The 13,584-nt window shown below is 39.4% G+C and overlaps 1 protein-coding gene across 1 annotated transcript in view; it reads left to right on the forward strand.

The window, feature by feature from the left end:
- Window positions 1-1,151: 1,151 nt before the first annotated feature.
- Window positions 1,152-13,584, forward strand: part of LOC139713469 (progesterone-induced-blocking factor 1-like) — a 28,757-nt gene continuing 16,324 nt past the window's right edge. Inside the window, exons 1-7 of the mRNA XM_071625196.1 lie at window positions 1,152-1,514; window positions 2,339-2,581; window positions 3,737-3,856; window positions 5,292-5,425; window positions 8,821-8,929; window positions 9,512-9,693; window positions 10,693-10,818. Of these exons, the coding sequence (XP_071481297.1) occupies window positions 1,152-1,514; window positions 2,339-2,581; window positions 3,737-3,856; window positions 5,292-5,425; window positions 8,821-8,929; window positions 9,512-9,693; window positions 10,693-10,818 (1,277 nt within the window). The remainder of the gene's footprint in view (window positions 1,515-2,338; window positions 2,582-3,736; window positions 3,857-5,291; window positions 5,426-8,820; window positions 8,930-9,511; window positions 9,694-10,692; window positions 10,819-13,584) is intronic.

Below are 13,584 nucleotides of genomic sequence, written 5' to 3' on the forward strand. Positions count from 1 at the left end.
GAAAAAAAAACAAGAATCGGGTTCGACAGACATGCCCAATGGATTGTTTAAGTGTTTGTTCTGGTAAAAGAACAGAGACTCTATATAATAATATTATGACGACCCATGACATAATTATCTAAGTGTTTTTTTTTTCTTTCACATATCATACAGCTACACATTGTCTCACTGGATTGACGGTGCCGCTATCAATATCTATAATTTAAAACCACAAATTGCAGGATGCTTAAAAGTATCACCAAATTAGGCTGTAGATTAAATTTTGTATCCATCACTGCTGTGTATCTCGACACGATGCATATCAAGATCGATATAACAAGTCAGATAATGAATGTTTCTCGAGAACGTACATGAAATATGGAAAATAATAATCTAGCACTAAATAGTGTCTCGTGAAGTATGATTCAATGCTATACTAAATTCTGCCTGACACCAGTGTTTAATAGGTACTATACATTGTGATTTCATGGACGGAATTGACTAACTGTTTTTGTGTTTACTTTTATTATTAGGGGGATTTTGTTTCATTTAAACAATAAACAAGCAAAATATACCCGATATTCAAGTTCAAAACAAATCTTCAGACTGGCCAGAAAGATGGCGGCTTCAATAGAAAATCAGAGGCACAAGAACACTAACCTTGTGGAATTCTTTTGTGCATTCATTGAAAACTGACAGCTGTTTTGAACATAAAACTCTTGAATACAACATGTACTAGTATCGTTGGATTTGATGTGAAAACAGTCGAGTGGACTGTGCACACATGTGTTTGCTGCCCCCTACGTTCATTGAGGCAACAGTGACAAAAACGGCGGTGGAATCAAACAAGGACTGTTTTGAAGCCATTCACACGCGAATTTCGACCTACAGCAAGTATAGATTTAGAAGTAAAATTGTCCGACAGGGTAGGTGACAGCTCCACATTATTTTCTTTTGTATTGTGAAGTATTTTGAAGCTGATCACTGTTACACAACCGGCTGACAGTTCAGTTGAAAATCTAACGTTAGTGTTACACAGTGCAGGTGCAGTGCAGTGCCACTGCACTGGCTCTACACAGCTCTGACAGTTTTTGTAGATACGGTAAAATACTCCCTTTTTATCATGCATAGAAGCCTTTGATCATTCCAGACGGGTGACAGAAACTTGCAATATGTCTCAAAGGGATATTTCAAGCTTGGTAAGTGAGTTGGATACTGACTTGACATGGGAGATAAGCACTTCACTCGCGACGGATTTGTCCCTGTCGGATGAAACCGAAGATCGTGTTGGTAAGGGGCGTCAGCAACGTACCAAACCGCGGCGCTCGACTGCCGAAGATCAGCGGGGCCTGTCCGGCAAGATCACCCGGCAGCTCATCGAACGAAAGCAGCTCCTGCATGATCTGCAGCTGGTGAAAATTGAACTATCTCAAAAGACTTTGATCATTGACAATCTGAAAGCAGAAAGTCTTACTAGGATTGAGGAGCTGGAGGAACGGTTAGCAGAGGCATCTCATACGAAACAAATATTGCAGGTTTGTGGTATTTTGTACCCGATTGGCGATACCCGTACTCAATAGCTGTATGGCCGTAACTTAATCCCCGTATGCTGTCTGTTTTTTTTTTTTTTTTTAATGTTATTGTTTAGAACTTCTATCCTGAACACTGGGCTCTTGCTGTCTTGACTACTTAACTAACGTTAATACTAGGTTGTCTAATAATTATGGAATCAGACGAAATGTCTAGAATAACACTGACTTAGACTACATATTCTGAGTGATATCACAACTAGTGGAGAATCATTCAAAAGATAGGGGGGTTTCTAATGAGAAGTTAGACTCTATTATTAATAATAGATCTAGATCTATATACTTTTTGTTAGCATGCCTTGATTTTCTCTTATCTAATATTGTAGATGAAGCCACTGAGCGATGAAGGCATGAAAGTGACATTTTACTTTGTGTGTGTGGAAGCGCACAATATTATACTTTGGTCATCGCATAGATGACACTGACAGAGTGTAATTCTACAAGAATAACATTTTATGTGCAAATGTACTGGTTTATAAATAAATAATGGTATGTAGAGGGTCTAAATCCATTTGGTGATGTGCAAATCTGCACTTACATGTACTTCTGTGCTTGATTGTTGTCACTGGCAAGTTTCGGTGCAGTGGTATTAAGAGTAAATTTCTGATGTACATTTATTCAATTAATTCTGGTATTTCTATAATGGACTCTCAGCCCGATATTTCTTTTGGCCAAGTGGCAAAATACTTGAACTCTCTATGGATGTTTATTGTCTAGGGATTACTCTTACTTTGCCTTGAATTTGTCTTGGTTGGTTGGTGCAAATGCAGGCAAAGCTTGAGGCACAGCTGAATCTGCACAAGGAGGAGGCCAAGCACAGGCAGCAGAAGCTCCAGAGTGACCTGGAGGCCATCGGGGAGAAGCAGCACCGGCTGGAGGCCACCAACGCCGAGCTCCAGCGGAAGGTCAGGGATGCCAGGAGGGTCCTTCACGACCTGGAGCTCTCCGAGGAGCAGTACTCCGCTCTGAAGGGTCTGAAGGAGGAAGAACTGACTCTCCGGGATATCATTGCTGTGAGATTCTCTCTTAACCCATTGAGGACGAGTCCCGAGTATACTCGGGCAGGTGCCTATGGGAAATGCGTGTTGTGGCAAAATCAGTCCATCCTCAATGGGTTAATGGCTTGATACTGACCTTTCAATAGACAAACAGCTTTTTCAAAGCTGGCGTAACGTTCCTGGGGTGACAAGACCTCACATCTCAAAATCATGAATGTTCAATGTGTGAAAATGCTTTTTTTGTTTTCACAACAATTTCACAAATAATATCATTATTAATGTCAAATATTGTAGAAACATTGTTTTTGATTTCATGAATGATAGTTCTGCTGAAATTAGTATGATTGGTTTATATTCAAAATTAAATGACTGTATATATACTCTATATATTTGGACAGTTTAATTTTCTCATTGGGACTTCCCGACGATTTCATGAGTGGTTAAATTCACGACCATGGAGTACAGTCCTGAATGGAGAAATATATGTACATGCACGTCACATTCATCAGTTTCGCTTGTCTCTAAATTTGTGAATATCACCTGACTCACAACATTTGCAAAAATAAGGACCTTGCAAAACATTGGGCGTATACAGTATGAGGTTTATTTAAAATATGCCAATTGAGATAGAAGGACTTGCCACCTCAGGGACAGTAAGTTTGTTGAACTACCACCCTCCTGTGTTTACTAAATGAATGAGTTTCATTATGACCCCCTGTCATGCTCTACCCCCATCATGGACGGGCTCCCATGGCAACCCACAAACCTTACAAAGTTTCTCCGTGAAGTGTCTGGCGTGGCAGCACGACCAGTATCATTTAATGTATAAAGTTTTTTGTCTTCATCCTTCACATTTTTTTTTCATTAACTCTTCCTGAATCAGAAACAATGCCCAAGGGACCAAAACTGTTTAAATTGAAATAAAAGGCACAGACATTTCAATATTCTAACTGCAATTCAGGAGGATCTACTTTTGCTTTCATTTTATTTAAACTTACTTTGTGAGAAATCATTAACTGACTCTTTGTCTTATATTTTTAAGTGTGCTTTCATTTCCTTTTTGTAAGTTTATTGCATAAATTTCTGTACTTTATTGAACAGTAGCAAATGATAAAATTCTTGCTTTTTGTACAGTGCACTTTATATCTATGTATGTTTGTTTTCATAAAGATTAAATTTTATGAGGAGAAGCGCCCCCTGGAGTTGAAGCTCCTGGACCTGGATGGATTCAAGGAGACCCTGGAATTAGACCTGAGAAGGACCAAAGAAGAGCAGGCTAGGCTCTTGGAGGTATGCTGAACATCCTGATGTGAGGTCTATGATACTACAATTGTAGACCTGTGTACTTCTGTCACATTGGCACTATTTCCCAAATACAATGCACTATGCACACTGGCTCTGGTCCAATGGTCCCTGACCAGTAAAAATCACTTTTGGACCAGTAACTTTTTTCAGGAATGGGCCAGTGAAAAATGGAAAGAGTGGGTATGTACTGGTCCAACAGACAGGTCGGATCAGTAGAAAATATGGGTTAATGTGCAGCCCTGCTTTAAAGATGGAAGTCTGCATCATGTTAAAGTTGGCTTAGCGGTCGTATATATCCCTTTTGTAAACGTTATGAAATTTTGTATGGTTGAAGAATAATGTCCCCCAACATCATGTATCAGATCTTACGGTAATACACCTCATTGTTTTTAAAAAGGAAATAGAAAACTAACCCCATGTCTCTCAAGAATAAGATCCATGTTTGCACTAAGAATAACAGTTGGAATTTGTTTATGGTCCTAATAAACTCACTGAAAATGTATCATCTTTTTCAAGAAGTTTTCAGTTTATTATCTTGAGGAAAGGTCCAAATTCCCTACCTCTACGATATTCCAGCTTATAAAAGGAATCTAACTTTCAGGGTTGCAAAAGGGACACTCAAATCTTAACTGATAACGGTAGAACAAAACAAGCAAAATGTATGAGGTTTTATCAAAATGAGACATAACACGAAAAAGAAATGCAATATTTTTCCTTTATTCAGGGAGCTATAATAGTTATTTCCCCCCCCCCCCCCCCCCCCGAAGGATTGAAGAAGAAGAAGAAGAAGAAGAAGAAGAAGAAGAACAACAACAACAACAACAACAACAACAACATCAACAACAACAACAACAACAACAACAACAACAACAACAACAACAGCAACAACAACAACAACAACAACAACAACAACAACAACAACAACAACAACAACAACAACAACAACAACAACAACAACAACAACAACAACAACAGGATTTGCAATTGTTTTTGTGCAGAAACCAATGGGAGTGTTGATGATATCACCAACAACATGAACCTGAAGTGTGACATTACAATTTGAATGCTGTATTTGAGCCATTATGCCTCCTCCCATAAGAAACTGGAGGCAGTATTTTTCATGTTATTGCTGTCTGTTTGTCCCAGGGAGCAATGTAAGAAAACAGAAAACACACATTCCAATGGACCTTCCTGTAAAGGCTGGTCTAAATGTGCTACATCTGATGTAGGTGTAATGATTAGATACTGAGCACAAAATCCCCTTCAAGTCTAATTAGGGTCGTGCCCCCAAAACTGAAAATGCTGATATTTTGTAGAATAACACCTGCATATTGGAAATGAATATGAAGCAATCTGCCACCCACAGACATGTTCACTTTGGAATGATTGGTTTGATACACATCTCATTTCATTTTCATAGGCTTTCGAGAAGGAACAGAAGTTAAAGAGGGACCTTGAAGTAAACTGCCAGCGGTTGACCCTCGAAGTTGCCAATTTGAAGTCTGCCCAAAACCAAGATGATTACAGGAGAGAAAACTATGACAGAGTCAAGAAGTAAGTAGTTGGTTGTTTTATATTTGGATTTGCTCTAGCATGGCAAATCTGAATACTCTTAGTGCATGCTCCAAAATTTACCTGGCTTTAGAGAAAAAGAATAATAGAAAAAAATGACTGCCATTGTCTTTTGCATTTCTTGACGAAGCACCTGCATTTGTGTTAGAGACCTGAATGCCACCATTTATTTTCCTTATGGAGCAGTCATCTCAGACATGCCCAGATGTGCTCAGATTCAAAAATATATATTTAGCTCCGTCTACTTGAATTACACATTTCACAAAATTAATGTAATTGAATGAAGAAACAAGAATTAAATCACAGCATCTGGACACACTGTTTAATTCTGAGAACGGTTTCATGTCTGATATTGGACGCTTTGTTTGCTTGTCTGATTTTGTGGCGGGAAAATGTCATTGCTGTTCGGCGCAGATGCACTATTGATGTTATTGTTGGGAGTCAGTTGTCAAGGGAATTTTCTGGATTTACAAAGCTGTACACCCGAGAGAGGAGGTGTTGCACTCTCCCATCCCTATTAACGGTGGGGTTCTCCTTTCGTGGTAGCCACACACGCAAAGTGCTTCCAAAGATGTTTATGTTCCTTGAACTTCTTTGTTTTTATCAGAAGATGGAATGTATGAAACAATGTCCTTACTACTCCCAGTTTGTGAATGAAGGGGTGATGGGAATCATACACGAGGTATTAGTCCGTATGGGTGGCTTTCCTGTTGGCCGACGGAAGAAGCATACCGTCTTCCTTGATGTTGATATTATAAAGACAATCTAGGAATGTTAGTTGATTATCCTTCACTTTCTTGACCGTGAACTTAATACAAGGGTCACAATTGTTGATATGTTCAAAGGAAGCATCTAGTTCCAAAGTCTCTACCTTGACCCAGGTGTCATCTACATATTTGAACCGATGAGAAGGTGATTGCCAGAGAATGAACTCAGAGCCCTGTCTTCAAAATCTTCCGTAAAGAAAAACATTGGCATGAAATGGCCAAAAGATTTGTATTCCTTTTCCCTCTCCATGACAAAGGCCATCTAAATATGTAAACACAAAAATGAATGAAAAATGAATATTGGATATTGAGCAATACACCATTTGCAAGCCTTCTATGCGGTGAAAGAGTACCCTAGTACTATCAAGCTATAACAAAAGAGATAATTTTTACTGTAATTGATCCCCATTAGTATAATTGACAGATACTAGAAAGTACCTTCAGATAGCCAGAGTTCAGTTTGACCTCATAGATGAATGTGAAATGTCACAATGCATTGTGAGTAAAAGCATGTTTGCTTTAATTCTCTGACACCTTCATACACATGTGGATTGAGTGAATGCAGCAATATTGGTAAAACAAATCAGTGAAAGGTTTAGGAATATCAGACAATCCGTTCACAAGTTAAATAGCCAGTATCTCTTTCTGTATCGCTTTCTTCTCCATGGGAGGGATTTGATCCCCATAATGTGCTGTTCTTTTACAATAATCAGTACAAGGCTTTGGGAGAACAATGTTACCTGCGTTACGGAGAAAATATGAGTAATAGGAAGGGTGGAACATATTTGATTTGATTTTGATTTGATTTGATTTGATTTCTGTATTTTTCACAAAGTACATACAATGAAACAAACAATGTTCCAATACTAATCATATTATATCTAACACAAAATGAATATAAATATAATCATATACAATGTACCAATAATAAAATATTTTATAGGTGAGTTATAATCATACAAAAACAATTCGAAAATTATTTATTATTCAATCGAATTATCAAATACAAAAAAAAACGCAGGAGACCGTCATCTGAACAGCTTAAGATGACATCATCCACACTGAAGCTTGAACATATCACTCATGGATGAGGATAACATATTACAAGTTGATTTAGATTCAAACATGATCAAATACTTCCTAAGTCTAGACTCAAGAGAAGACCAAGTTAAAACAGAATGAATTTGTAATGTAAGTTAATCACATGATTTTGAAGAATTTGCAATTGTTTGATATATTTTTCATGACTTGAATCAAATATGATATCAGCATGATCAAAAAGTGGTAAGATAATGGGCTGATAAATCATCTGCAGTTTAGATTCGTTGATAAAATGTCAAAGTCTACCTAGATACTTTACTAACTTCCCAGCTTTTTGACTTAAATTCACAATATTAATATCCCATTTCAGTTTGTTATCAGCAATAAAACCAAGGTATTTATTAGAGTACGATCCACTTGTTGTATTGGGATACCATTTATAAAAACATCTAATCTATTCCATGTCTTGCTCTTGGTCCTCACATAGACGATGTATTTCTTTCAGCCGCAGTGAGAGATCTTGTACAGATGATTCAAGCTTCGCAGTTTTCTCCTTGTACTCATGAATTTCCAGCTGAATGGCCTCGTAAACTTGTCGAGTCACTTCCTCTTTCTCAGCATCGACAATAACTTGAATGAGTCTCCTCATTGATCGCTTTGTTCACATGCGTGCTGATGCTATTGAAGAGATGCGAACCATTCAACTGGTCCTCGGTTAGTTTGACCAGCTGGAGTGAGGGGAGAACTCCCGAAGAAGGCTCGCCGGTCTGCTCCCGGTTCATGTAGCTCCTGGCTCCCTACCTTAGGCTCTGTCTTGAGTCTGGAATGAGTCTACCCTTTGAAGTGAAGGATCCTTGGCTTCAGAGTTTTTCCGCTCATTTCTCGTTTGAGTCCACCTCTTCATCTTTGAGACAAATACTGACTTGTTGAACATGCAGAGAGTGTGCAGTTGCTGGACTTTTTTCCTCATGGCAAAATGTGATGTTAATCAAAAACAGTAATTCAATCCAGATTGTTGAAGAGGTACGTAGTGGATGTGCATCCACTCTCGTCCACTCCACTAAGTGGATGAGGAAACTACTACAGTTTGTGATGTAACATGTGTAGAGTGATATGAAGAAAAATATGAAGAGAATCCCACAAAATTTTTTTATTTTGGAAAAGCACATTCCTTCAACTTGACACTGACGTATGGTAAGGTTAAAGTTATTCCCCTTGCCTTCTGAAAGAGGCACTTCAAGTGCTCTTGTATTATGTGAGAAAAGGGTGAAAATATCTTGACATTTTTCTTTCCTCGTCATATCGTTCTATGCATGTGACATCACAAACTGCAGTACCATTAGGTTTCTCATCCATCGATGGCGGCACTGAAACTTCATGAATTCATAACTTTTGAACGGATTGTCTGAGTTTCCTAAAATTTTCAATGATGTGTTCTACTTAGTATTGCTGCATTCACTCAATCCACATGTATATGAAGACGAACTTGTCCTTTCAGAAATCTGATTATCTAATGTTTTTGCAAATTTTTCCCTCATTCTATCTGCATGATTTTCATGGCCGTAACAGTGAGAGAGACTCCATAGAGCGTGAACTTGATGATGCCCGCACCCAGCACACCTACCTCAATGTGACGTATAAGGCTGTGGCTGAGGAGAGGGACGCTCTTGCCAAGGAGGTAAGGTCATCTTATGGTCACGTAAACCCAAAGGTGCCTGTGTTGTGCTTTTCCGTGATTGTGGGAGCAAACAGGGGCAGTTACCGGTCTACAGAAAAGTTCTGTGAATCTAGAACAGGCACCCCCTCCCCACTTTTGTTATATATCAATATTTCATTTTGGATCTGAGCAAATAAAGTGTATGACGATACCAAGATGATAATTTTGAGCCCTAAGTTAACTTTGTTGTATCTTGGATTTCGTTATGACCGTTTTGTTATAACGGGAGTGCACTGTATCCATCAAACTGTTCTTCATTGTGCACAGTACAAGCACAATCTATGATTTTGCAAGATTTAGCTGTCCCCGAAGTGATGATAAAAGAGGGTGAGTAAAGAAGGCAGACAAAGTATAAGATATGTCCCTGGGTTCCTGTCTTCATTTTCCACTGTTGCATGCACACATGTTTAGTTACATTACATGAGTTTAAGTCATTCAGATAATCTTCAATTGCTACCTAGAGCATTTCATTTTGCATCATGGAAATGTGGTAGGAAAAAATGGGTCCTCTATAAATTGCTCCTCGCTGTTGCGCCCCCGTAGCTCGGTGACAGAAAGCAAGAGCTCCTACTGCTCCAACAAGACAAGGGATATCTCTCCAAGCAGCACGGTGATACGTCAAACAAGCTAGCCCACGCCGAAGAGCGCCTCGCTGAAGCTCTGGCCAGTGTGGACAGGGCCAAGAAGTCTCGGGAGGACCTCTATGAGAAATACATCGAGTCAAGGTCGGTGTCCATATTCTGGTTAATTCTACTTTTCTAATAGTAATAGCTTGTGAGTAATAGCTTTTGTAGCTGTTGAGAATTGACTAGTAAAGAAGAAGATGCTATCTATGAATGTTTCAGACACTTCACACAGAAAAACAATTTCTTTAGTGCACTCAAAGATCATGAGGTTATTTTCAAGGTGCTTTGGATTTCTGATCACAGTGCTCTTGTGCCAAAAGCCATCAACAACAAAAGCTGCCAAACTTCGATAAGTAATGAAAACAAAAATTTTGTGCCTAGACGTAGCTAAGATATGATTGAAATTGGCTCTGATGCAACAGAGACTAATTGACCATTAGTGACTGAGCCACAATCTATCTAGCCTGATACCCAAGATTTCATGATAACAGTCCAGGACCTTATCCACCATCATCTGGTGCTTCTTTAAGACAAATTTTAATCAGTTTTGAGATGATATTACCATTCTTTTGATGGCTACATCATGTTAGTGTTATTAGGGGCTTAGAGGAGTGTATTAAAGACTATTTTCTCACATCATAGACAAATTGTGTTGATATCATCTATCATAATCACTTTCATTCTCTAACTTTCACAGAGTCATTAACATCTATTTACGGTTTTACTCTTGATCTTTGAGGATGTTTCCTCTGTACAATGATATGTTGAGAAAGACTGTTCTTTCACCAATGCATTATCTGGTCTGATGACACTCAGATTTCTTGCTAGAATGGAGACTCTTCTGTCCATTTTCATGTTTTGCTAGTCAGAGTGTGGAGACAAATTACACGGGGAGTTGACTGCTAGCTGGGTGTTTTGAATGCCATAGAATATATGATTGAGAAGAAGAACGTTTGTCCTGTGTAAGTGATGATTTCAAGGCAGAGTAGAAAGGCAAGGTGGATTAAGGGCGTGATCGCTGTGTAGCCCTTTGGGCACCAAATAGATTCTCTGATAGGATGAGGGACTCACCTACCGGTGCATCATTTACTTGTCCAGGGATCGCTACAAGTCAGAGTACGAGAACAAGCTGCGTGATGAGCTGGAGTCGATTCGTCTGAGAACCGAAGCGGAGATTGACAAGCTCAAGAGTACCATGAGGGACACGTTTGAGAGGGAGAACAGGTGAGCATAATTTTTATTTATTAAAGGAAACCAAAGCCCAAATATAAATGTAGATTGAATTGAAAGCAGCAATATTAGAAGAACACATCACTGAAAGTTTGAGGAAAAGAGGACAATCCGTTCAAAATTTACAAAATTTAAAGTTTCAGTGCCATCATTGCTGGATAAGAAGTTTACTGCACTTTATGTCATCATTAAGGACAATAATATCAAGAAAGTAAAAAGAAAGGGCAGGGAGAGGGAAGTTGCTCCCCCCCCCCCCCCAAAAAAAAAAAAAAAAGATGTGGGGGGAGGAGGCAAACATGTCATTTGCCCCCTCCCCCCCCATAATTCCCATGATGTGGAAAATTTTCATGCTGTTTTGATAGAAAACTGTCCAAATATTTCACCCAAAGTGTACACCAGACTGTTGAATTTCAGTTCTGAAAATGCAAAATCTCCCTTGCGTGGGAGAGGGAGACCCCCTCCCACATCCTCCCTGTTTGATCCTTTTGCATAGACTTTGTACACTTTTAGATTGACAGATTTCCGAATATATCATAAAAAGTGTTTACCAGATCTGTCACTTTAGTTTGAAAAATGTAAAAGTTCCCTCCTGTGTAACCCTTTCCCTGGTTGGTTCCTCTCCATAGATTCAGAACTCTCTGGGGATTGACAATTTCCCAAATTCAATAAAAAATGTGTTTGCAAGGTATTACCAAAAAAAACCCCCAAACAAACATGTATATGGAAATGTATCGCCAGAGAAATTATGCACATGAGTGTGTGTTTTTTCTAACTTCACTGAAAGTTTTCTCTCATGTTTTTGGAATTGAAAAAGTTCATCACAGCAAAATTGAGATATTTTTTTTTTTTGTCATGCCTTCCACTTGTTACCCCCTGCAGTGCATGAGAAGTGTGCAGCAAGCCCACCAGAAATAGTCAAAATCACAGTCATAGTTGGTTGTAGCAGACTGTTTAGCCAGTCACTTTTCACCGATATGGTGACAGCGTTTCATTTCTCCAGTGCCGAGACTCGGTGATCCTTTGCAGTGTCAGTGAATAAGTCAAACTGAAACAATGACAACTTTTTATTGTCGCTATACCGTATTCGCCGGCGTATAGGCCGCAGTATTTTTCAGAAAAATAAAAGTGAAAAATCGGGGTGCGGCCTATCTGGCGGCAAAACCAAAGTTGGTCTCTGCAACCCGGCAAATCGGGAGTAAAAACTAGCACATTTATACATGTATGGGACTACACAATAGGCAACCAAGGAGGCAACCATCCCCCGATGATATGAATACCGGTATACAAATCTTACAAGCAAAGCTGCATTCCGTGTTTGTTTCACAACTTGACTTTCCTCATCAGTATGTCCTCTTTGTCTTTTCTATGAAATATTAATGAGGCAAAAATAAAACTTAAGCTCAAAGCGTAGCGCTGTGCTAACTAATAATGAGTAATAAAGTGTTTGTCAGAACCTGTCTATTACATGATTACCTGTCTATTACAATGAACCTGTCTATGACAATGTACCGTAGTACCTGTCTATTCTCATGGTCGGACATCCGGGTATTTTGCGTGTCACGGGGTCATGGATAGCGGTGGAGTGAAAACAAACAGTCGCGTGAGCCTGGAGTGATAACGCTGTACGTGTTTTCTGCCGGGGCGCCCCGCGAGCATAGCGCTAGCGCAAGCTGTACTACTGTAGCTGTGCGGGCGGCAGGATTAGGCCCTAGGCCTACCCTAAATTAGGCCCTACCCTAAGCCTACTACAGTACTAACGTTAGGCCTGTAGACCTACTTGAAGTTTCTATGAGGTACTAAGTAAGCGTAGATATCGGGGTAGGGCCTACTCAAAGAGGTTCTACTGCACATCTGGCCATTTTGTCGGGTCGTTGATCCAGAGTCCTGCCGCGATTTCATACGGGCACAGGTCCAGTCCGACTGCCTTCAACTTGGCAAAATACCGGGACCGATCGATCGACAGGATCCAGATTATTAGAATATTGCTGGCAAGACATGATGCATGTATCTCATGAATGATGGCACAAATGACAAAATGAATAATGAAAAACAGTCCCCATGTCTGCGTAGAGTTGCACATAAATTATACGCGTCGCACATGCACAGCATGCAGTATGCGCATTTATGCAGGCTTAGCGCTTGCAAGCTGTACGTTTGTTTTCACTCCAGTCAACCGGAAGTGACGTGTAGCCGACCGCAAGAATACAATACATGATTACCTGTCTATTACATGAATACCTGTCTACTATATTACAATGTACCTGTCTATAGACTGTACAGACAACCACCTGTCTATTACATGAATACCTGTCTACTATATTACAATGTACCTGTCTATAGACTGTACAGACAACCACCTGTCTATTACATGAATACCTGTCTACTATATTACAATGTACCTGTCTATAGACTTGCATGTACAGACAACCACCTGTCTATGCTATTACAATGTGACTCGATCGACTAGCAACTCGCACACCTGTGGTGTATGTTCTATAGCGTTAGATTTCCTCCTGTCCCTTTCCCTCATTTTCTCTCTTTTGCTTTTGTATCATTACACCTTATTTTCAGAGTACAATCGTACTTCTGAGTGTGTTTTGTTCATTTTTGTTAAGTTATTACCTCACTGGCAAAAATTTGGAGGTGAGTTTTTGTTCAAGTGTTTGTTCGAGTTTTTCGATTGAACAGTGTATCTACGTGTGTGCGAGAACATCGTATTTTGTATGGTACCCACTTGTTTATTTCCGTGTAAATTTAAGT

The sequence above is a fragment of the Diadema antillarum genome, unplaced genomic scaffold (assembly GCF_040938485.1).
Source record: "Diadema antillarum isolate AM-2024a unplaced genomic scaffold, OU_Dant_1.0 seq00001979_RagTag, whole genome shotgun sequence".
In the NCBI taxonomy this organism is placed as follows: domain Eukaryota; kingdom Metazoa; phylum Echinodermata; class Echinoidea; order Diadematoida; family Diadematidae; genus Diadema; species Diadema antillarum.